Source organism: Rhinichthys klamathensis, unplaced genomic scaffold (assembly GCF_029890125.1).
Source record: "Rhinichthys klamathensis goyatoka isolate OS25496 unplaced genomic scaffold, OSU_Roscu_1.1 h1tg000554l_1, whole genome shotgun sequence".
Classification (NCBI taxonomy): domain Eukaryota; kingdom Metazoa; phylum Chordata; class Actinopteri; order Cypriniformes; family Leuciscidae; genus Rhinichthys; species Rhinichthys klamathensis.
The window spans coordinates 952,111-977,662 of NW_026607023.1; the positions used below are offsets into that span (position 1 = coordinate 952,111).

Below are 25,552 nucleotides of genomic sequence, written 5' to 3' on the forward strand. Positions count from 1 at the left end.
GGCCGATTTTAGGCATTTTCCTAACTATCGGTATCGGCATTTATAATGGCCGATAAATTAATATTTTTAAAAATGCGGGTGCGGTGATTCATGTAAGGGTGGCGCTGCCAATAAAGCACCTAAAAGCTGTCACAAGAACTGGCAAAAGTAATGATTATGAATACAACAAATATAGCAAGGAGACATTTTAATTGTTTATTAATAAACAAGTGTTTTCAGTCAGTGTCAGCCAAAGATGAAGTTGACGATGCTGACTCGCGATCTTCAGTGAGCGCGTGCCAGAGAGAAATGTATATTTCATACGATTACATGAGTCTGTCTGTCTTTCGTTTTGAATTGTTCTGTTTAAAAGTAGACATTTCAATATAGATATATTTCAATTCTCAGGTCTATACGCTGAGTATCGGTTCATGAGACGAGCTCCAGTTCACCCGCAGGCGCCTCCGTGTCGAGATTATCTATCGTCTGCTATATTTACTTCTTATAAATTAAATCCAGGCAAATGGTTGATGAAACATTGATTAAAATTAAGATACAATTAATACAAAACGAAATTCACTTTGAAACGAAAGGTTTTGTGCTTTCTGTTTGAAAAATGTATGTGAAAGTTTCAAAGCATTTTAGTGCCGCTTTCAGAGCGCTCACGTCCGTAGTGCTGAACTGTCGCGTCTGTAACATTGTTTTTTCCTCATAAATGCGAACACGAAAAATAAAATAAAATAAAATAAAATGAATATTTTATGTAGCCTGTGGAGACTAAGAGCTAACCCTTCTTCATCCGGTGGGTAGTAGCCTACTTGTGATTTGCGCAGTGTAATTCACAGAATTAATTTCTCTGCTACAAGCCTCTGTCACGTATTGTGTGAGCTTGTGACTATTGCAAGCGCGCAGCTGAGAAGTCCTGATTATATTGTCTGCTATATTTAGGCCTACTACTTATTTATTAAGGCGATTGGTTGATGAAACATTGATTAAAATGCGTGGCGCGAGCAATCTCTGACAGTAAACTGATTCTGCTTTGTCTCGGGTAAACAGCTGTTGCGACGCGAGCAGTAACGGCCGTGTAGACACCGTGTTAAAGCTCATTCTGCCTGATAAAAAAAACCGCTACGTTACAACATCAAGCAATATTCCAAAAATGTATATAATTATAACACTTTATACAGGGCCATTTTGCATTAAGAGTAGCCTAGTTTCACGTTTAGTACATTTTGCTTACTAATTATTTAAAATGGTATAAAAGTACTGTACATATGTAATTAAAAACGTTTTCATTATGATATTATTAATTTTACTTTAGTAAAAAGATCTGAGTTCTTCCTCCACTGGTAGAGATTAGAGGAATTAAGAGTAAAGATAAAAGATAATAAGGTTTTGTCAGTGACACTTTTTATATATTAAGTTATACAAGTTATGACTAAATTAAAAGACAAAGTCGTTAGTGAAGATCATGCAACAGTATTTAGAATATAATATAATATAACATGCAATGCAAACTAGTTTGGTTACAGCTCAGCTGTATAATTCTCATTCTATCATTCCCCCTGCCTCCATTACATATCTGTGTCACACAAGTGTTTGATTACCACATTTGAGTGATCATTGCAAAACGTGTTTATAAAATATATTTATTCTGTTTATAGCTACTGTGTAAAGTACCCATCAAAAGTTTGTACACACCAATAGGAAAGTGTCCAAACTTTTGACTGGTATACTGTACTATAATACACATAAATAATATTGCTACTGAATTATAATATACACATAAATAATATCGGCCGATATATCGGTATCGGGCTTTTTTTACTCCCTAATATCGGTATCGGCCCCCAAAAATCCATATCGGTCGGGCTCTACTGCCAAACAACACTTTTTCTGCTCAAAAGTTACATTTTCACTTTCTCACAGCCTACTGCATTCGAACGGTCCACCTACTGTAACGAGTGGAAATAAGGTGTGTCCCCTTTAAGAGCTGCGTGCTCCCTATTGGACTGTCTGCAGTCTGTATTGTATGTGCCGTGCGCCTCGAACACCCCATGTATGCGAATTATTTCTGTTTGACGCTCATTTTTATCTTATTTTGTTAAGTAACGCTGTGGACGGTAGAACGTGTGACAGACAGTTACACGAGTTCGATTGGGGAATAAAGTGCGAGTTGTGAGATGCCAGTCGCCTCCGTGAGTCTGTTTTCTTCCTGACACAACTTGAACCGGCGCTGTACAGACCGATCGGTTTATGACATCAAAGTACCGCGAGAGCATTTCAAAAGCATAAGGAGCCGTCTGCTCTCTATTCGCTCTGATGTCATACTGATGATATACTCTGATGTCATTCACCAATCGGTCTGTGCAGCGCCGGTTCAAGTTGAACAAGCCTAAGGTAAACAACTTCCCCAACGGCAGCGTGACATCGACGTAGCGCGCGTAGTGCAAGCCTAGGGTTTGGTGGAAAAAAATTCTAAGGTTCGGCCGAAACCGAACCCTGTTAAAAAGCCCAATATTCGGCCGAATCCGAAACAGAATCCTGGATTCGGTGCATCCCTAGTTGAAAGTAAATATAACCGGAAATAAGTGAGACGTACTATTTCCGAATGGAAGTGCGTGCAATGAACTAGCCTACGCAAAAAGCATTTAGAAAGTCAACAGCGCGGTTTATAATTACCCAAAAATCAAACATAGTTCACATCTTAGCTAAAGAGAATAAACGCCAATCCAATTGACAAACTTCACCGAGTTAGTGAACATCGCTCAACATGTGTTGGTTTTGACGGACATTTTTATGATCGAACTACACATTCTGATTCTGACATTCCTGATTTGAATTAGGGATGCACGATATAGGATTTTGGCCGATATTCGATATGCCGATATTTTCAAACTAATTTTGCCCGATGCCGATACCGATATCGATATATTTGTATTTTTTTTTAAGTGCAAAAAAAGCTTATTAAAGCTTCTATTAATGTTCTCAGTCAAGAGCAGTGAGTGATTTCCTCTGTGTTTTGTTGTTTTATTAACATTAACGGGATAGTTCTCCCAAAAATTTAAATTGTCATCATTTACTCTCTCAAGTTTCTTTCTTCTGTTGAAATTATAAAAGTTATTTGGAAGAATGTGGCTAACCAAACAGTTGCTGTACTCCAGTGACTTCCATAGTATATTTAAGCACAAGAAAGAAATGAATCCAGGTTTGAAACAACATTAGATAGACAGAATTTTTATTTCTGGGTGCAGTATCTCTTTAAAGACAAGCGGCAGAATATTATTACTGTCTCTTTAAGAACTGCACGCGAGTAACGCGACGCGTCTAATATACACGCATTTGACAAGCAGATTTTCTCTTTTTGCTTTCACTTTAGACATAACCAACTTTGTTTATGTAAACCTTGTGTGTATTTGACAGTATCAGCGCAATAAGACTCGAAAGATTAGTCCAGTATGCAGGCGCTGTGACAGGCTTTTAGTTCCTGTGAGCGTCGCGTGTACGCGCTCAGAAAAGCGGATGTTAGAACAGCGCATCAGCACGTGAATGACATGTTTACCTAGCAAGACTTTGACGCACATGCAAACAATGAACTTTTGTGAATTGCAGTGTCCCGTGAGTGTAACTCTACCTCTGCGTTTACATGTGATGTGATGTGAATGTACGTCGCGTTGTACAGTATGTTGAGATGAAGGCGCCAGAATTGAACTGATAGAATGCACAATACTATGATTTTTCTTCAAAAGCAGATCGTGGAGACATTTTAATCGTCCACGATCAAAAACCGTGAGACGCACACCTCTAGTTGGAAGTTTAAGTTGCTGGCGCTCATGCTTCGTTCACGGTCGTCACGTGCGCATAGGAAACACGCCACCCTATCGGCAAGGCTCATCGGCAGAAATATTCATATCGGCCGATGCCGATGATGGTCATTTTAAGCTTTTATTGGCCGATACCGATGTTGTCCCGATATCATCGTGCATCCCTAATTTGAATATTTTCAATACTTTTTTATGATTGAATTGAATGATTTTTTTCAGAATTGTGTGAAACTGTTTAATGAGTGATCTTGAGATGAGTCCATGTAGTCGTCCAATTTAATATATACAGTAAACTTGACAGGTGAGGTGATGTAGTTTGATCACCATCTTCTCAGTTGTTTAAAAGATCAAGGCAATCATCAAAAGTTTGATCAAATGTTTAATTTTCCGATACATTGTTACATGATTTGTTACATTTAATTGCCCCGTAGCAGATTTTGACATGTATATATCGACCAGGTTTTTCGGTTAATAACTCAACTGAAAAGCCTAGTCTAGCATGCTGAAATCGAAGGACACTTACCTGGCATGGGGTAGATGCCCGGAGGCGGCGGCTGCCCATGGGGGGGGAGGGGCATGGGCATGCCAGGGGGGGGTTCAGTCATGGGGGGCATGGGCATCCGTGGCAGGACTGGCGGTGGTGGAAACGGGATCATGGTAGGAAGTGTGACGTCATCCACAATCAGAGGGTCATTACCGTGGTCAAACGGACAGAGATCACCTCGTATACAAAATCCTTTCTCTGCAAACAAAAAGAACAAAAAATTTAAAATCACCATCACAAAAGTCTTTCTGGACAGTTTAAAATGTGAGGCTTGTATGATATAGGTGTCCTTGAGGTGGCACTACTTGTCAAGGTGATTGAACTTCTGGTTGTGTTACCGAGGTCATTCTTCAGTGGAGTTTGCTCCATGTAAACAGTGCTGTATGGATAGTCACGCATCTCGTCAACAAGCCAAATCAGTTTCTTTAAGATCATTACACAAATCGAGCTAACCATCCACCCCAAAGTCATCCCTGTGGACGTTCTTCTCCGAGTCCCACCAGTGTGAAAAATACCCCAGGTACAGGGAGGTAAATATAAACTCTACAGCCATAAAGCCGTTCCCATAAGGCCACGCGGTGAGTTTGCTACACCACAGTCATTAGTGACGCTTTAGTAACAGACCCCCTAAAGAGTAAACTGTGTCCTTGGAGAATATCAAGACGCTTCAGTGTTTCGGAACATCATTTGACTTTGATTTTAGAGTGGCTGCAAAACGTATTTGGACCTCAAGTATTAAAATATCAAACTAAGTGCAGGTTCACACATACTTTCACATATGATGTGTTTGCAGTAAACACCTGATCCGCGGCTGTACACCACAAACAACATTTATTCATTATTTTTATTTCAAATCCAAAAGTTGTTGCTGAAAATGTTTTGTCAGCATTGCGATTCTCTTTGTACACAGTACAGTTAAACAATCTTTCAAAGACATTCACGTTTAAACGCTAAATTTAAACAACGTATTATTCAATGCATTACTTCTATATTGATCTATATATCAAGTTGCTCAAGCAAGTGGCAAAACATTTAAACATGTAGCTACTTTTCTTATGGTAATTTCACAAATATTTTATATGAAAACTTAAAATTGACAAAAACAGCTTTTCTTTTGCATTTAAATCTTTATACAAGAAATCCTGCATGTCATAAAGAACTTATTTTTACACCTCCATGAAGAGACGAGTGCCATCTATTATGTCGCTCTGCAAACAAAGTATGAGTGAACCTGGCGAGAGTGGCATTTACAATCACACTTTAAGCGAAACATTTCACAAAATGTTAGGTTTAACACGCATTTAAAAAAAAAAAGTAGCAATAGCTTTTTGTCTTCATGTGCGAGTATAATCACACCAAACTTGACAAAAGTGAATTGGGACTTACCGTCGTAGTCTCTGCAGCGGTGTTTGAGCGTGCTGATCTTGTTGAAGGTCTTTCCGTCTTTGTGGTTGGTGAAGTAAGTGGACCAGCTCTCTGTGGTGCTGTCGGGCAGGTGAGCCGGCGCTGCCACGGTTACGGCGTTGGGGACGGCGGGGGTCCCTGAGGGGGGGAACTGGTGCTGGGGAAGGGGAAGGGGGAGCAGGGGGGGTGGGTGGCTCTGCTGGTGGTGTGGGTTACCCATGTGGGCAGAGGATGGGTTGTAAGGCTCTGCGTCCTTCCGCTCCTGATCAAATTTGGATCTGTGCTCGGCTGAGATAAAGCACATTCGAAAGGATTCATTTGGTGAAGACTTGGTTGCAAAGGAAGAATTCTTGTCAATATTGTTGTTTGATTAATAGCACAGTCAAAGACAAATAAGAATGTCCACAGTAATAAAAAAAGAAAAGAAAAATCTTTTAAAATTCTACTTTAAAATACTTCTTCCATTAAAAATGTATTTAATGACTCCACAAAATATTGATTTGGGAAAAACCAACAAGCAACTATTTTTTGCTAGGTTACAAACATTTTTCATATTCATACATTGCACATATATGAGTCTTAATATATTGTTTATATATAAGTTTTTTAATATATTTTTCAAATAAAGCTTTTTTTTAATATGATATCATTTCCTGTTTAGATTTTTTCCCCCAACATGTTGTTTGCACCACATGATTTTGATACGGTGTACTTTTTTTCCTTCAAATATTAGTGAGTTGTTGTGTTTCCAATGAAATAACAACAAAAGAGTATGCCAAAGTACTTAAGTTTTCCTTTAAAAAAATAAAAATAATGACACTTTATGATATCAGGACAAGTAGAGCTGCACGATTCTAGATAAATTGAGACTCACAAATAATATATATATATTTTTAAATAGAGCTGCAAGATTCTCCCACGATTCTGAACAGACAACTAAACAAAATAACATGTAGTTTACTAGAGGTTTGGACAAAATATTAATTTCTGCAGTCTATTTAAAAATGCTTAATCTGAATGATTTTTTTTTTTTTTTTTTTTGGTTTGAATGAATGATGCAATGACTCACTCATAAAGACTTCACTTGTTTTATTCTTGGATGAATCAGCGTTTTCGAACGAAGGATTCAATGAGGATTCACTTTCAAACAGAGTCACTTGTTGCCACCTACTGGTTCATCCAAAAATGTTTTTTTTGAAGGTCAAGTTAAGGTCAAGCTGATTTACTCTACTTTGATTGCTACCATAGACATCAGTGTATATATATCCAAACTATAAACTTTTATCCCAGTACTTCTGTGATCATCTGAATTACTGTAGCAGAAATATTGATACTGTATGCTTTAAAAAAAACACTGTTTGTGAAGCAGTTTCATGACAACTGCTCTCTCTGGCTCAGCGGCAGCACCAAAGCAGATCTGAACGTTTCGGTGCGATTTTGTCAAAGGTTTTATTAGACACTGGCGAATCATTGGAATGAAATCGCATGGGTTGATTGAATCAAAATCGCAATCTTTCACGATTAATCTTGCAGCTCGACAGGATCGTTACATCGCCCTTACTTTTTTTTTTGTTATAAAAAAAAAAAAAGCTAAATAAATGCTCATTATATAGATGACAGGTGTATTTAAGTACTTCCAAGAATAAATAGAATTTCTTACGCATTTCTGAATAAAATAATTTTCTGGACAAAAAAAAATGTTTGTGTTTTCGGTCAGCATTATGTTACTGACCGATTAACCATTAAATCCATTTCTAAGAACTGCTTGTTTCACACGAATGCACACAAGTATAGGTGAAAGTAATGTGAAGGAAGTGGTTTGGGACGGTCATTACCTCTCCTCTGATTGTGCTCTCGTTCTCGGCTCTTTCCATGGCTGCTGCTTCGGCTACGGCTCCTGCTGCGACTGTAGCTTCTTCCCCGTGAGCTTCCTCCTCGCCGATCATGTCGCTCCCGGTACGACTCTCCGCTCTTCCCGTGACGGTCCAGTTCCCGTCGCTTACGGTCGTCTCTCCTGCGGTCGTCTCTAGCCCTGAGGTGAGATGTACAGGCTCTGACTTCCATATATTGGTCTGGTGTAAGAGGGTTTTAGACACCTAGCATGGTAGTACTATGGTATACTTAGTACACTAATGTTCAAGAGCTTGGGTTCAGTAATCTTTATAATACTTTTATTCACCAAGGAAGGATGCATTCAATTTATTACACAGAAATTATTTGTGACAGCGTTGGTCTTTACTGTCACTTTTCACTTTCAAATGCTATTTATTTTGACTTTGTAGAAGAATTAAAAAATAAATCCTGAGTAAAATGTACTATGGTTTCAAACAAAATTAATAAGTGCACAACTGTTTTCAACACTGATAACAATAAGAAATGTTTCTTGTGCAGCAAATCAGCATATTAGAATGATTTCTGAAGGATCATGTGACACCGAATAATGCAAAATTCAGCTTTGACAACACAGGAATAATTAATATATTCAGATAGAAAAAACTTTTCAATTTATATACTGACGATAATTATATATATATATATATATATATATATATATATATATGTATGTATATGTATGTATATGTATATGTATATGTGTATATATATATATGAAGAGTTCAGATGCAAAAGCCTCTAAGTGCCATTTGAAATTTTCTTCTAGAATGATCAATTTTGTCAAGCTTGTATATTTAAGTTCCGTAATTTTACTTAAATGACAATTAATAGGTAATCTTCATTGCCATTTAAGTGAAATTACTGAACTTAAATATACAAGCTTGATAAAAATGATCATTCTAGAAGAAAATTTCAAATGGCACTTAGAGGCTTTTGCATCTGAACTCTTCATATATACTCACACTGATGAGCCAAAACATTATGAGCAGTCACAGGTGAAGCGATTATCGTTGATCATTTCCTATCAAGGCCACATATTAGGGTCTGGATAGATTCGATGGCAAGCAAACAGTCAGTTCTTGTATCAACGTGTTGGATGCAGGAGAAATGGGCAGGAATAAAGATCTAAACGACTTATCGAGGGCCAGATTGTTATGGCAAGGCGACTGGGTCAGAGTGTCTCTGAAAACGCGAGGCTTGTGGGTTTCTCCGGGTCAGCAGTGCTGAGGATTTACCAACAAACCGGCGAGAGGGTGTCGGGCGCTCGAGGCTCATCTCTGCACGAGGGAACGAACACTATCCCGTCAGGTCTGAGCCAACAGAAGATCTACTGTGGCACAAGTCACACGAAAGTTCAATGATAGTTATGGGAGGAATGTGTCACAACTCTCAGTGCATCACACTTCGCGTAGCTGTAGACCGATCAGGGGTGCACTTCCCAAAAGCATCGTTAGCCAACTATGGTCGCAGGTTCTGAGTACGTGTTTCCCGAAACCATCGTTCCAACGAACGACAGCTCTCGACCTGTGGTTAGAAACATAGTTTCTAGTTTGCATGCCATAAATCCTATCCTTGTCTTGAGCAAAATAAGCAAGCTGACATTCAGTACAATCTGTATCTTCCATTTAGAATAGCCAACATACAAATGTCATTTACGTATTTTAGTTTGTCAAGAGATTTAAAGCACTGTTCACAGAACGTGCTCTAGTGCGTAAGAACGAGCCTATGATTGAATCTGGAAATAAAGCAAAATAACTGAGAAAAATGAGATAGTCCTCAGATGCCATGTTTGTAATTTATAGCAAAACATCTAGTATTAATTAGATTAATTAATTAATTTTCACTGGAAAATGTCCTCTGAACAAGTAAGAAACATCCACTTTTGTTCTGGTTCTGATATTGCAGTAAATCGCGCTGATTAAATCTAACAATTGCTTATAAGTTATCATATCACGCAAAACCGTGCAAATTATACTCTGTTCTCAAATTGTTAATGTTAACAACGTCAGCATTGCGTGACTACATGTAATGTCCTTCCGATATTATCCAAATGGGCCGGTTGCAGTCTTTTTTTTTTTCTGTAGCCACTCCGAAGTCCGAACGAAGTCTTTTGTATTTTACAGCGGGTGAGTCTCTAGTTGTCACTGGTGATTGTCGTTTGAACCTTTCTGGATCCGCCATCAAAATTGATAAGTTTAATTATATCAAGTGCTGTGAGAAAAGGCTATAAATCTCCACCTCCAACATCCTCACTCGCAATATAGCCTACTAGCCGAGACTCCTTCTTTATGTGTACAGATGTGTGTGTGTACAGATGTGTGTGTGTGTACAGATGTGTGTGTACAGATGTGACGTAATGACGCAAAGACAAGCTCGAATCTCCCGCAGAAATCCACCAGTACCACTGGAGTTAAAAACATTATTACAAGCTTACCGCTTTGAATCGAGCTAAGGCAAGCAGAGAGTTTTGAACACTGGCGGGTTATGTATTTTCTCAAATATGTATTTTGGATCATTTTTAACCCCAAAAAAGCTACGGACTGCAGCTTTAAAAGAAGTTATGACTCCACTGAGTTCGTGACATCATTTACCAACATGATTGAACGACCAATTGCGAAAATATGGCTGTGGGGAACAGTCGAGACGAGCTAGTTGATTTCTTCAACGATGCATCGTGCTATGGTAGTGAAGCAGCGAGTTACGGTGCTGTACATAGAGCAGCGGAAGAAGGGTGTCTGGTCTGATGAGTCCTGTTCTCTTTTACATCACGCGTGTGTCGTTTATCTGAGGAAGTGATTCACAAGGATCCACTGTGGGACGAGGACCAGCCACTGGAGGGAGTGTGATGATGCTCTGGACAATGTTCTGCTGGGAAACCCTGAGTCTGGCCATCCATGTGGACACAAATTGGACACGTACCACCTTCCTAAACATTGTTGCAGACCAAGTATACCCCTTCATGACAACGGTGTTCCCTGTGGAAGTGTCTCTATCAGCAGGATAAAGCACCCTGCCACACTGCACACATTGTTCAGGAATGTGAGTTCAAGATGTTGCCCTGGCCTCCAAACTCTCCAGACTTCGCAACCTACAGGACTTGAAGGATCTGCTGCTAACGTCTTGGTGCCAGAAACCACAGGACACCTTCAGGGCTCTTGTAGAGTTCATGCCTCGGGGGTTCTGTGCAGTTTTAGCAGCACGTGCAGGACCATATAAGCTTATTAGGCAGGCGGTCATTATGTTTTGGCTCATCTGTGAGTGTATATATATATATATATATGTAAAATATGTGCACTAAAAGCGAAATAAGACAAACCAGACAGACAACTGAGAATATTTAACACCCACACAAAACAGAACCTGTAACCTTTAGATTATATGAAGAAAATATGTCAACACAAACGATAGACTAAAGATGGGACTCTTGGAAACCAACCTTGATTCATTGAAGTCTGAGCGATTTCTCAATGGGCTTCTTCTTCTTCTGTTATCCCTATCGTCTTCAACATGAGCAGGCTGAAAACAAATGTTATTGTATAAATATTAACACTATTTATTTATATATTTACACTAGGAACTGGAAGCTGTCGTGATTATTAAAGCGTATAATGCCCTATATACACGTGAACTAAATGTAAAAAATATGTTTTGATAGGAAAACAAAAATGTGAATAACATTATGTTTGGAAACAGAGAACGAATTAACCAAAAGTAGTTTAAAACACATTCTACAGTTATAGTAAGAAAGAAAGAAATGACCCGGACTCATGTGCACTTTTGATGGATATATCAGTGACAACAGATTTTACCTCTTCCTTCTCCTCAAGCTTCTGCACTGGGATTTTACTTTCTTCTTTAGCAGCTGGATTTCCCAAATAATTTTTGGTGGTTAGACAATCAAAGAGTTTATCAACAAACCCTGTAGTCTCTGTAAAACAAGAAGAAACATGAATTGACACAGTAAATACAAGAAAGGGCCTGAATTCACTAATAATTGCATACTTATGTACACAGAATATCAGGGATGTGAAGACTTTTTGTCAATACCTTTCTGAAGAAACACGTCCAACTGATCCGCACACAAAGCTCGGAGTTCTTTCTCCGGTTTATCCTTCTTTACTAACGCCACAACATAGTTCGCCAGTGCAGATGGGTCAGCATCACATCTGTAAAAGATCTCAGGTTCATTTGTGTAAATGCAAACTAGCAAAAGACGAGAAGTCTTCCATTTAATCCAACAGTCAAATATATCCATGCAGGTGAAACAACATTTATCCAAGAGGTCTGCTAGGGTTTACTGATATCTAATACATTCAAGACAAATTGGCAGCTAAAACAAGAACCACCAAGCAAACTCATACTGACTGATCATACATGCCAAGGCTCTAAAACTAAAATAACTTGTGCTTGATCCTGTTTTGGCCAGTCTATGAATACTATCAGGCTGTTTTGATGACCACCCCTCTCAGCCAGCAGACCCTATTAGCTTAGCTTCCAGCTACATGCTTCTAACAACAAGTTGTGTTGCATTTCTGAACACTATGAGCTTATAAATGGAAAGAACACAATTGAAGTGTCACATACACATAAAATCAAAGGAAACGATATCTGTTTGCAGCGCGGATAAGTAATATGAATTCCAGCTAATGGGTTAGCATGTTAGCAGCGCAAGTTAGCTTCACTGCTTCAAATATCACTGTTCATCACTTACATGGGTTCAAGAAGTTTAGCAAGCCAGGATTTCAGAGCGTCAACATTTTCTATAATCATCCTGACGCGCATATGATTAATACTGATAAAAGGCTGGGTGTTTATGCGCAACTCCTACTAGCATCGTCTAATAACACACACTGGGCCTTCTGTAGTCACTGGCACGTCGGACAAGCTGCTGGAGGATCTCGGCAACGTCACGGGGAAACGTCACACAACGCAACCTCGCCAGCCAATCACAGAGATGCTTTTACATGCTATGTTGCATACCACACATTCTAACTGAGTCTGACGACAAAATATAAAGAGTCTGAGGACAAAATAAGTTTTGTATAAATAAGTTTTTAAATTTTCGTTTATTTTTTTTGTTCTTTTCCGAAATCTCTGTTTTAGTAACTTGTTTAATAATAATTACTGTAAGTAATCTTATTTGTGAGAGTTTTCCGTCAGAAGTATAATATTTAATATTGAATTATTGGATGTTCGTAATATTTCTGATTTTTTTTTACCTATTTGATCATTAATCCTTTAAAGTCCCCATGAAATGAAAATTGAAGTTGTTTGGCTTTTTGTATGAATATGTTTGTTAGCTTTACTATTATCTATAATAATAGTGTGATCCAAAACAATGACAAAAAGTGGAAATTACGTCAATACATTGAATTTATGAAATTCCAAAGCTGACATACTAATAAATACATAAATAAATATAGTAAGAAAAAAATACATAAATATATGCATAAATAAATATACAAAGAAATGTTAAAATAAATAAATTAGTATACTTGTTATGCTTTATACTATATTTTATTTCCTTGTTTATGTATAATTGTATTTTTCACATTTATTTATTATTTATTTCCATAGTCCATATGGTAACGAGGGGGTGTGATTTACCTCAGACATCAGCAATCGAGCTCAGAGTAGCAGTGCTGAAGGTTTGAGGCCACAAAGTAAAACAATATGCAAGCCTTTGCAAGTAACACAGGGAATTAATGACTTAGAGATGGGCAAATGGCCAAAATATAAGTAATTTACAGTAATATCACCCTAATTGTATGAATATTGGGTGACCATATTCTTTATCCTGGACATGGCCGTAAAACATAATTCGGTCGGGATTTCTAAAATGTCTTGCATGGCACACATGAACAGAAACCACATCTTCAACTGATCTGATAACAGAAACTTTATCAGCGTTTGAAATTATTACTTAGAACTCAAAACTCAATATTTTCAGAAAGAAAGAAATAATTTTTACCCTCTTGCATTTCTGTTAATAGTGTAAATAGGCCTACCTAATTTGATCACGGAGAAATGAGAAACACCCTTGCAATTCAATTATATATTTACTAAATATATTTGCATACAAGTCAAGTCACCTATATTTCTTTATCTCTTTACACAATACAGATTGTTTCAAAGCAGCGTCACAATATAGTAACAAACTCAAATTCTGCTGTAAAGCAGCTCTAACAAGCCAATATTGTCATTATAGAGCTAAAATTTCAGTTCAGTGTTGATTCAGGTCAGTTTAATAACTGTAAAGTTTATTCATTGTGCATAGCCTACATACTGCACAGTGTATTTGTGCACATGTAGGCTATGTGTGACAAACTTCTACACTCTTCTGCACACTGAACAAGCCAAAGACACAAGAGAGTAGTGTTTTACATGTTTCATTTTGACATTTGTGTGTAGCTTGGCGTGTATGTGTCTAATCAATTGACAGTTTGTGTGTAGAGTTACTGTTCAAAAACACAACTTTTAGAAGAGTTAAAATAGGCCTAGTTCTGAATTAGGCCTAAGTGTTTGCTTTGGCAAGAGATGACTGACATTTTGCATCTTGTGAGTGTGTTTTGTGTGTAGAGTTTTGAGAAATGGAGCCATAGTTTCAGAAGTTGTGTGTAAGCTATTTTAAAAACTGTATTATTATCATTTTCTTTCTGTGCGTGAAATAGCCAAATCATTTAAAACTACATTACCCATAATGCAAATCGGCTTCCGGCGGTGACGTATCTGAACGGTGTCATCAGCCGAGTGCAGCGTGGGTTTTATTCTTCAACAAATCCTGCTGAAGTTATTCAAAATGACGGTAAATGTGATTTATATTAAGCCGGTTTAATGTTTCGCACTGTTTACTTCATGCGGTTTGGAGCACTGCCTGTTTCATGACCTCAAACGCCAAAAAGATATATTAAACCGGTTCATTGAGCAGCATGGTTATCTTTAGCAACTAACGTTAGCTGCATGCATATGTGTCTATTAACGTTGTTCATGTATTTTCTTTGAATCCTGAACAAAAAGTAGTTCGATCCACACAGAAAGCGATCTCTATAACAACATTAAGACTCTTGTAAGTCGGAATAAGTTGTTGGCAGAGTAATATGAATAGAGTTGACAGCTGTCAATCAGAGGTGCTGATGTGTGTAGATCAGAACAGTAGTGATGCCCAAGTACCATTTTATAGCTTAGCAAATTTACCATTTTGGTATCTGGAAGTTTAATTAATGAACATAAGCTATTATATTTAACAGATCACAAGATGACGAAACTTTCATTCATATTTGAATATACCAAACATGTCCAACAATTTAAATAAACTTTAATGTAACTATAACTGATTACACACACACACACACACAGTATCGTTAAAAAGTTTGGAAACATTAACGTTACTATTTTAATGTTTTTGAAAGAAGTCTCTTATGCTAATCAACCCTGCATTTATTTGAATGAAACTACGGAAAATTATTGTGACATATTATTACAATTTAAAATAATGGTTTTGAATTTTAATATAGTTTAAAATATAATTTATTCTTGTGATTTAAGCTAATAAATCATCTAATATGATGATTTATTAACAATGTTGGAAACAGTTGTGCTGCTTAATATTTTTTTTATATAACCTGCGAAACTTGTAAAAAGTTAAAAAAAAAAGAAAAAAAAAGAAAAGCATTTAATTTAAAATAGAAATATTTTGTAAAAATATACACTATTGTTCCAAAGTTTGTGGTCAGTAAGACATGGCCCGGGCCCGGGGCCAGTGTGAACGAAGCTCGGGACAGTTGTCTCTTGCCCGATCGGGCCAGTGCTGTAGAAGTGTGCGATTTATATCCTCTATGATATTGATTTAACGATCTGACATCATCGAGTATGTCCCTCACTTTACAAAAAACAAACAAAAACGAGTGCACGCATACACTAGTACGTGATGTAACGTTCGTCTAGTAGATTAGCTAGACTAGCGCGCGTGCACATTTAGAGTGTAACGTTACGCTTTTACTGCGCCTGCTTTAGACAGTCTATTCAAATGCATTTAAAATGCCACCGGATTCAAGATAAGGGGCAAAAATGCCCCTGTATGTCTTACATATTTATATCATTTAATATAGTTAACCAATATTACACGAAAAGCGCCGTTTTCTCCAAATATCAGCATGATTACAAATGTGATATTGAGTTTATACAACGTACAGTTTAATAAACAAGTTAATATTAGGTGACTTACATTTTAGACATCAAATCGCCTGTTTCGCTCTACTCCGCCAACGAAAATAGTTCCAAAACAAAGTCCAAACAAATCACTGTTTTGCGTCTCTGAGCAACAGACGACGGTATCTTTACTGAATGAATCAGCTTTTTGAACGAATCAACTGAATCAATGATTCAATGACTCACTCATTATTCCTTCTTGAATGAATCAGCCGTTTGGATGAATCGGTTGAATCTCAATGACTCACTCATTAACAGTGACCTACTGCCACTTACTGGTGGGTTTAATTTCACATTTAAAGTATCTTTTCATTTGTTTTAAAATAATTTCAAATAACAATATTTAACGTTTTATATTTTCAACATTTCAAAACATTATTTATGCATCTTTAACTGCTCTTCACTGGTTAACTTTAATAAAGGTTGATCTAGTTATACATTAGATTACAATTTATGTAACCTACCTGAAAATCTCGTGTTTAAACCTACATGAAAAACCTGAAAAGCACCGTTTACTAAATATGTTTGTTCTGTTGTATTTATTTGTGCTATTGCTCCTAATTTGATTATTTGTACCTATTTTATTACTTACTGTTAAATTAGTTAATCTAGTAGCTCTTGGTGTCATGACCTTATTTATTATGGTTACATGTATAAAAAAATAACGAAAACAATACTAGGCTTATTTTGTAGGCCCATGTTCTTTTCTTTTACTTTATACATTTTTTGTTGTGGGGCCAGTCAAAATTTTGGCTGGGCAAGTAAAAATTATAACCACTGGCAGTGGCCTAGGCCAGTAGAATTTTTTTTTAGCGTTGAGCCATGAAGAGACTTCTTTCAAAAACATTGAAATTAGTAATGTTTCCAAAAATTGTACTGGTTGTGTGTATATACAGTAGTCAACATTTGAAGTGGATCAAAAAAGTTCATCCACTTCAAATGTTGACTACTGTATGTGTATATATACATACATATACACACACACAACCGGTAAATTTTTTGGAAACATTACTAATATTGTTAATCACATATATTATTAGTGTGTCTGTGTGTTTTTTTTTATTTTTTTTACCAGTTGTGTGTGTACTGTGTATATATAATATATATATTAGGGGTGTAATGCACGTATTCGTATTGAACCGTTCGGTACGAGGCTTTCGGTTCGGTTTTCGGTAGCTACGCATTTTTTAACCGTGCCGACCAAAATTTCGTTATTTCAAATGTAGGCGCGTCACGCGTGGCAAGCGCGCTCATAATGTAAAAGAGACGCTCGCGTGACCACAACATTGCCCAACATAAAATTGCAAATGTAATGTAAGCGGAACGAAACTACTCGTTATTGTGTGGTTGACGACGGACCGTTTATCAGTTTGGACCAATGCAGCGCGAGCCGATCTTAATCATCAGCACACAGCGAAATCCAGTAAAGAAAGCATTTGAGTTCGCCACTGAAGTAATAACATCGCTGCGAGATCTAGTGAGAAGCATTCACATTTCTCCGTTATTAACGGATCAAACAGCGCTGAAACCAGGAAGAAACATTGTGCCATGAATGAACTATCCAGTGTCCACAGATCAGCAACATTCACCATGGGTTTACTGTAGTAACACTACTAACTGTAACCATGGAAGTTTGGCAGGAATCGTAGGCTACAATGCTTTCAAGTAACATCAGTAACTGAAAGACAAGAAACTGCTGCCCTCAAATGTTAACCGTTGTGAACCGTTACACCCCTAATATATATATATTGTGTGTAGGGATAATTTTTTCCATATATTTCACTTGTAGAAGTTTAATTTTTAAGTTAAATATGTCATTCCAGGAACGCAAAGGAACAGCAAAACTGGACTTTTTGAGGAAGATTGAGGAGGAGGTTCAGCAGAAATGGGAGAAGGAAAAGCTTTTTGAGACCAACGCTCCAACCACCATTGGAGGAAGTACAGAGTGAGTCTGTTTTATATATATTGCAATATTTCCTAAGGTTTTACAGATTATATTCATCATGTCTAAATAATGTATTATTATTATCTGTCTCTACCCAGTAAGAACAAGTACATGGTCACATTTCCCTACCCTTACATGAATGGGAGGCTTCACCTCGGACATACGTTCTGCCTGTCAAAGTGTGAGGTGAGTTTGAAAGCCAATCAAAGAATATATCATAGACATCATCATCATGTCATATAATGTATGACTCAATTCTAATTTCTCGTTTAGTTTGCAATGGGTTACCAGCGGCTGAAAGGAAAGCTGTGTCTCTTCCCATTTGGACTTCACTGCACTGGGATGCCCATCAAAGTGAGTAGTTTAAACTCTCCTGCTCCTCAGATCTGTACATTTTTGTAATCAACATAATATAATATAACATATCTATGTCTACTAGGCGTGTGCAGACAAGTTGAAGAGGGAAATGGAGCTGTATGGATACCCGCCCCAATTCCCTGAGGAAGATGAAGAGGAGGAAGAGCAGAAGACGACCACTGATGAGGTCATCATCAAGGACAAGTCAAAGGGCAAGAAGGTAAATGTTCTGTATATATATATATATATATATATATATATATATATATATATAACTTAAATGTTGTAGGGTTGATCCATGAATGATCAATATTGTAGTATAATTAATGAAAATTAATACAGTTTCTTTTTTCGAATGTCACGCCATTGGCAGAGCAAAGCTGTTGCAAAGTCTGGAAGCGCCAAGTTCCAGTGGGACATCATGAAGTCTCTGGGCCTGCGGGACGATGAAATTGTAAAGTTTGCTGAAGCTGAACATTGGCTGGATTATTTTCCTCCTCTTGCTGTAGAAGACCTGAAGAAAATGGGGCTCAAGGTAGTGAAAGCTCACCTGAACCATTGTCGTTCTGCCCGTTACTTTGTACTTTGCTATTTAAATGCAAAATGCACCATTTTAATGCTGTAGGTTGATTGGCGTCGCTCCTTCATCACGACCGATGTAAACCCCTTCTACGACTCTTTTGTGAGGTGGCAGTTCATCACTCTGAAAGAGAGAAAAAAGATCAAGTTTGGGAAAAGGTATGGTCAAATATTGAACTATGACTTAAAGGGTTAGTTCACTCAAAAATGAAAATGATGTCATTAATGCCTCACCTTCATGTCGTTCCAAGCCCGTAAGACCTCCGTTCATCTTCAGAACACAGTTTAAGATATTTTAGATTTAGTCCGAGAGCTTTCTGTCCCTCCATTGAAAATGTGTGTACGGTATACTGTCCTTGTCCAGAAAGGAAATAAAGACATCATCAAAGTAGTCCATGTGACATCAGTGGGTTAGTTAGAATGTTTTGAAGCATCGAAAATACATTTCGGTCCAAAAATAACAAAAACTACGACTTTATTCAGCATTGTATTGTCTTCCGGTTCTGTTGTGGATCCGCGTTCACGATAGGGCTGTAGTCAACCAAAGAAATCCTTAGTCGACCAAAGTCTTGTCCTGCACAACGATTAGTCGACAAAAAAAAAAAAAAAAACATGCGATGTTTTGATTGTACATTTTTTAACAATTGTCATAGAGCATTTATAAAACAACAACGAAAAAACATCAAAAATACATAAAACTATAATAATAATACAATTCTTTGAAAATGAAGTGATTTTTTTTTAACTGCAAAAAGTGAGGAGCACTGTCTAGTAACAGTCACAATCGCACACATGACCACACCACACGCTACAAAAAATATAACTGCTAAAACTGCCAAATAATGAAAAATCCTAACAAAAGCTCTCGTTTATACAGGCTGTATATTCTTCTTTACTTTCAAAGCTATGGGTTAACTTTTGTCCAGCCGATCTAGGCGTTTTAAAACAAACACACACAAAAAAACAAAGAGCCTAAAAAACAATCCTAATAATAATAGGCTGTATTGTAGGACCGCATATAGGTTTATTTTCGTTTTGTTACATTATTTAGGCTATTTTCAAACGCGTCAAGTGTACAAATAAAAACAAAAACATATCAAGAAAACACAATCTATTGAGTCAGCATGATAAAGCCGTTAAAGGGCCTGCTCACGTCTTTTGCGCGCTCAAGTTCGATTTCAAATGTGTGTGCGCTCATGATGGAAGCAACGCGGTCGCGGTGCGACGCGCTCTTTTTTTTCCAAGTGCGTCCACGCCGCATCGAGATAAAAACATATAGTGTATAAAAACCGAAACAAGTAGCGTTCTAACTGAATGAATACAGCTAAACTAGCTACCTACCTTACTGAGCACGAAGCAGCAGCGCAGCCAGCCGTGTGAACCGAGTGTTCTATGTGTGTGCGCTAAACTCTGGCGCTGTTACAAAATAGCCTAAATTAAAGCATTTAAAGTGCTATGGGGATAAACCATAGGCTAATTATATTTTAAATACAGTAATATATAACTGCTTATAAAGGAATAAATATAAAGGAGTAAATCATTGAAAATTTATTTCTATTGGTAAATTTTATTTTATTTTTTAAATGCAACTGGTCGACCAATAAGAGTGTCAGTCGACCAAGACGGCATCGACCGATTAGTCGACTAAACGACTAAAGTTGACAGCCCTAGTTCACGAGTCCGCAGTGCCGGCGCTGACGTAAGACGCTGCTGACGTGTGTCTGGTGCGTCTGTGTATTCGGGTTCAAATAAATATGCCTGGGCAAAAAAATGCAAGTCTTCCACTGTGTGGAAATCCTTAGACATGTTTGCGAAGATTGTTTTGTTTCCAGCGTGCGTCTCCCTCAGACTGTAAACGAAGCTCGGGCGCACCAGACACACACACACACACACACACACACACCAGACACACGTCAGCAGCGTCTTACGTCAGCGGCGGCACTGAACGCGGATCCACAACAGAACCGGAAGACAATACAATGCTGAATAAAGTCGTAGTTTTTGTTATTTTTGGACCAAAATGTATTTTCGATGCTTCAAAACTTTCTAACTAACTCACTGATGTCACATGGACTACTATGATGATGCCTTTATTTCCTTTCTGGACAAGGACAGTATACCGTACATACATTTTCAATGGAGGGACAGAAAGCTCTCGGACTAAATCTAAAATATCTTAAACTGTGTTCCGGAGATGAACGGAGGTCTTACGGGCTTGGGACGACATGAGGGTGAGTCATTAATGACATCATTTTCATTTTTGGGTGAACTAACCCTTTAAGTAATCAATGTGTTTGTTACTGGTGGGGGGAAACCAATATACAAGTTTTACTTGTTATTCAATACTGATAGTTTATAGTTGTTGTGACACCAAAGTTTAATATTTGCACAAATGTAACATGCATCATTAAAGGTAGGGAGACAATTTGTTTCATAAACACTGTGTTAGACTGGTTGAAACTCTCTTCACATCCTGACAGCAATCAATAATATGAGTGGTCTAAATATTCAAATGTTGTACACACTGAACATGAAGAATCATTTTCACACATGAATTGGCTCCTCTGAGTCCAGACCTTAAATTCATTGAAAGTCTTCATTGGGATTAGAGTGCGGATCGGGCCGCATTTTTCTGTCCGGGCCCGGCCCGCGTCCGCAGGGCAGTAACCGAGCCCGACCCGAGCCCGACAGGCATTAAGATGTTTATGTCCGAGCCCAACACAGTTATTAATCTCATTTTTTTTCTCATACTAATGACACGTACGTTTGTTTGTGTAGAAAGCCCGTTTTTATTTACCAACTGGAAGGCATTCGGAAATGTTTACAGATGTGCGCAACGAATCAAAGCGCATGTTAACACAGGCGCGCACAAGAGGCCCAAACAAATAGCCAATTGAAATTAAATGAACAAAGCTAGGCCTACCAAAAACATTAACGTAACACAAATGCAGCTTATTGAAATGAAAATCACTCTTACCATTTTTCTCGAAAACTGTGTGGCTAATAAAACTGTAACATGGGATCTATTCACATAATCCATCCTTCAACGTTTAGGCTGGTTTTAAAATCTCCTGAGGCCAACTTCTTTTTAACGTATTCCATCGTTGCGCTGCCAGCCACATGTAGCCAAATATGCAATATTATGCACGCACGTGTTGCGCATTGTCACAGCAACATAAACAAATTTCCGCACACATGAAGATGGATGTTAGGGTAATATTTAAAATGTATTTTAATCACAAAAACAAACATTTGCATCCAGTTAAACATTATAATAAGCTGTTTTAAATTTCAAATGTTCAATGCCTTATCGCGCCGACGTGACCGAGCCCGACCCAAACCCGAACGTCATTTCAAAATGTGTGTCCGAACCCAGCCCGGCCCGTCGGGTCCTGTCGGGCTCGGTTCGGGTATCCATCCTCTAATTGGGATGTGCTGGAGGAGACTTTACAGAGTGCTGGACTCTTGCATTGTGAATACAAGATCTTGACCAAAAAGTGATGGAAATAGTGTAAGGTAGTCTTGTCAAAAGTACCGACTTCGGTACCAAGTTGGTACTGAAATTTTAAAAATGTGACTATACAAGCATTTCCCTCTAGCATATTGACACTGTTGAGCGGATTCTTAAACACCTCTGATTGGCCATTGTGTTCATGCACTGAACATGTATGTCTGTGATTGGCTCTTATCAACGGTTCAAAAGCATGGTCTTCACTGAGCGCTCGCACAGATACACACGGGAGCGTTTGAAAGCAGGCGTCTATCAGTGGATCACTATTATATCCACTGATAGATGTATTTGCTGAGAGACGCCTGATCCCGTGTGTATCTGTGTAAGCGCTCGGTGAAGAGCGTCAAAGTCTATTTACAAGTTTTTGAAACCTTTTATTTTTGGTCTTATAGATATACCATTTACTCTCCGAAAGATGGGCAGCCCTGCATGGACCATGACAGACAGACAGGAGAGGTGGGCGGTATTTTAAATTTTTGGTATAAAATAGGATGGATATGTGTGTCCTATAGTAATGATCTGTATTGCAGGGAGTTGGTCCTCAAGAGTACACTCTTATTAAGATGAAGATTGTGGAACCTTACCCAGCAAAATTGAGGTAAAATCCCTAATATTACGGTTTTGAATGATTGACATATTTCTGTATCATGTTACTCCAAAGAATGTCATGGTACCAAAAACATGGTACTTGTAAATACCATTTTTTCGATGTTTTCAGTGCTCTTAAGGACAAGAACATTTTTCTGGTTGCTGCGACTCTGAGGCCTGAAACCATGTTTGGTCAAACGAATTGCTGGATTCGGCCAGATATGAAGTACATCATATTCGAGACGGCCAACGGGGACCTGTTCATCAGCACACAGCGGTCAGCCAGGAACATGTCCTACCAGGGCTTTACCAAAGAGAACGGAGTGGTTCCGGTGCTCATGAACATCATGGGCCAGGTTTGTGTCCCTAAAAAAGGAAATGGAATATGAAATACAAAATTTAAAGGGATACTCCACCGTTGTTTCACCGTTTTTTGGGGTGGCAGTGGCTCAGTGGTTCATGTGGGTTGTCTACAAACCGGAAGGTTGGTGGTTCAATCCTCGGTTCCACCTGACCAAGTGTCGAGGTGTCCATGAGCAAGACACCTAACCCCAGCTGCTTCCTGGATGGCGCCTTGCATGGCTGCCGTCGCCCGTCGGTGTATGAATGAGTGAGTGAATGGGTGAATGTGAGGCAAATTGTAAAGCGCTTTGGTGGCCATTGGGTCTGTGAAAGCGCTATATAAATGCAGTCCATTTACCATTTACCAGTAAACTATGTTATTCTCTTATCTAAGACGAGTTGAAGTTAGAAGCGACCAAACACATCCACGTTTTCTCTATTTAAATATAGTTACACGAGTAGTTACACGACCAAGTATGGTGACACTAAATAAAATGTGGCGCTTTTTATAAGCGGGTAAAATGGATAACTATAATGTATGGCGGAATAGCACTTATTGGGAGCACTTCGACTCGGCGCTGTAATATCTTCACTCGTGAAAAGTCCTCTCCCCCTCTCCCTCCTCTCCCCCTCCCCCTCTCCCTGATACTTCGTCAACTCTGCACAAAAAACTACTACTACTGCAGGCGTGCAGGTCACTTTGGTTCTATTGACGGAAATGACAGGGAGAGGGGGAGGGGGGAGAGGACTTTTCACGAGTGAAGATATTACAGCGCCAAGTCGAAGTGCTCCCAATAAGTGCTATTCCGCCATACATTATAGTTATCCATTTTACCCGCTTATAAAAAGCGCCACATTTTATTTAGTGTCACCATACTTGGTCGTGTAACTACTCGTGTAACTATATTTAAATAGAGAAAACGTGGATGTGTGGATGTCGCTTCTAACTTCATCTCTGTTTGGCCCATATACAATGAATGGGGCTAAGCTAACTGCTCTCAAAGCTCTCCGCCCGACAGAGCGATTCAGTGCACGCACTGAGACGAGAGAGGTATGTGTCAACTCGTCTTAGATAAGAGAATAACATAGTTTAATATGAAAAAACGGTGGAGTATCCCTTTAAGAGTAACATGTTATTTAAATGAAAAAGCATGGTAGTATTTGTTGTACTATTTTTATTACTAATATTAAAGGGCGCATATGATGCTTTTAAATGTTTTCCTTTCCTTTAGTGTGTAATGTGTCTGTTTATGCATGTACAAGATCTGCAGTCACAAAAGTCATAGTCTCCCAGAAAAGTGAGTTATTCTACTATAAACCGCGTTGTGCTCATGTTTTAACTCGCGGACGTCTGACCTCTACGGCCTCCAACAGTGGAAATGAACCAGAAAAGATTTCCATGTGAAATAAGGCGGAGCCTCAGCGCACACCTACCTATTACATAATCGCCACGGACCAATAGTAGTGTGTATTATATATATATTGTTTATAATATGTATAGATTAATATGAAAAGCTCTCTGGCAAGCTGTTTCGAACTCCAAACGAAGTTCATTTTGGCCTGATTTTGTTTAAAATGTCGCTAAACACTAGCCTGGGAAAACCCAGACAACTTCCGGCAAATTTAGATTTGCTCTGAAAGTTAGTCTGGCAAAGAGCTCATTCAAGCTCATTTCCAATCCGTCGAAATCGAGGCACCAATCAGAAACGTTGGGGCGGGCTTTACACGATGGCGACAGCGCTGGGATTTTGAAGCAGATTTTGTAGCCTACATTACAAAGATGGATGCCGCCGTCGAACATCACTCGTTCCAATCAGCTATCGCGTCTGTTTTAAGCGATTTATACGTTTCCTTTTTGTTAAAAACCGAGCAAAGAACAACACTCTGAGATGTTTCTCCGCCGCTCTGCATACGTCATCTCCTTCATCGCTCTGATTGGGTTTAGGTCTATCCGCGACGTCCGTTGTTGACGCCCCTCTGGAAATTATTTGTCTATGACGCTTTGCCAGACCATAACTCAGTTACAACTGATAATGGTCTGGTTTTAACCAGGCTAGCTAAACACCTTCATACTACCAAATGATGTCACATCAGTTTGTTCTTTGATTTCGCTTGAAGTATATCGGGGCCTTAACTCGCACTGCTTGAACTGATACAATAATACCGGAAACATTATTCACTGTTTGTGTTTACAATTGCTTTAGAAGCAAAGGAAGCTGAAGCTCACGATTATGGTAAGAGGCGTTACATTTTCTAACACGCTTGTGTTGGCCAATCACAACGCATTGTGTCAGCTGGCCAATCAGAGCACTCTGGCCTTTTCAGAAGCAGGGTAGAAACGTAATGTACAGTGTGTTAAATTAATGTGTTTGTTATAC

At 38.4% G+C, this 25,552-nt stretch overlaps 2 protein-coding genes across 5 annotated transcripts in view; one reads left to right on the plus strand and one right to left on the minus strand.

The window, feature by feature from the left end:
* The window catches only part of rbm27 (RNA binding motif protein 27), a 33,906-nt gene extending 21,361 nt beyond the window's left edge, over positions 1–12,545 (minus strand). For 2 of the 4 annotated variants that reach the window (XM_056239116.1, XM_056239117.1), the window contains exons 1-7: positions 12,356–12,545; positions 11,692–11,810; positions 11,454–11,572; positions 11,081–11,160; positions 7,587–7,783; positions 5,734–6,039; positions 4,327–4,545 (exon numbers count right to left, since the gene is read on the minus strand). In XM_056239116.1, coding sequence (XP_056095091.1) covers positions 4,327–4,545; positions 5,734–6,039; positions 7,587–7,783; positions 11,081–11,160; positions 11,454–11,572; positions 11,692–11,810; positions 12,356–12,426 — 1,111 coding nt within the window. In that variant the 5' untranslated portion in view covers positions 12,427–12,545. The remainder of the gene's footprint in view (positions 1–4,326; positions 4,546–5,733; positions 6,040–7,586; positions 7,784–11,080; positions 11,161–11,453; positions 11,573–11,691; positions 11,811–12,355) is intronic. The other 2 variants (XM_056239115.1, XM_056239119.1) reach the window with 1 other exon arrangement.
* Positions 12,546–14,334: 1,789 nt separating this feature from the next.
* Positions 14,335–25,552, plus strand: part of LOC130073597 (leucine--tRNA ligase, cytoplasmic) — a 40,364-nt gene continuing 29,146 nt past the window's right edge. Inside the window, exons 1-10 of the mRNA XM_056239107.1 lie at positions 14,335–14,449; positions 17,676–17,797; positions 17,896–17,983; positions 18,071–18,151; positions 18,237–18,374; positions 18,528–18,689; positions 18,780–18,892; positions 22,637–22,700; positions 22,775–22,842; positions 22,963–23,188. Of these exons, the coding sequence (XP_056095082.1) occupies positions 14,444–14,449; positions 17,676–17,797; positions 17,896–17,983; positions 18,071–18,151; positions 18,237–18,374; positions 18,528–18,689; positions 18,780–18,892; positions 22,637–22,700; positions 22,775–22,842; positions 22,963–23,188 (1,068 nt within the window). The 5' untranslated portion in view covers positions 14,335–14,443. The remainder of the gene's footprint in view (positions 14,450–17,675; positions 17,798–17,895; positions 17,984–18,070; positions 18,152–18,236; positions 18,375–18,527; positions 18,690–18,779; positions 18,893–22,636; positions 22,701–22,774; positions 22,843–22,962; positions 23,189–25,552) is intronic.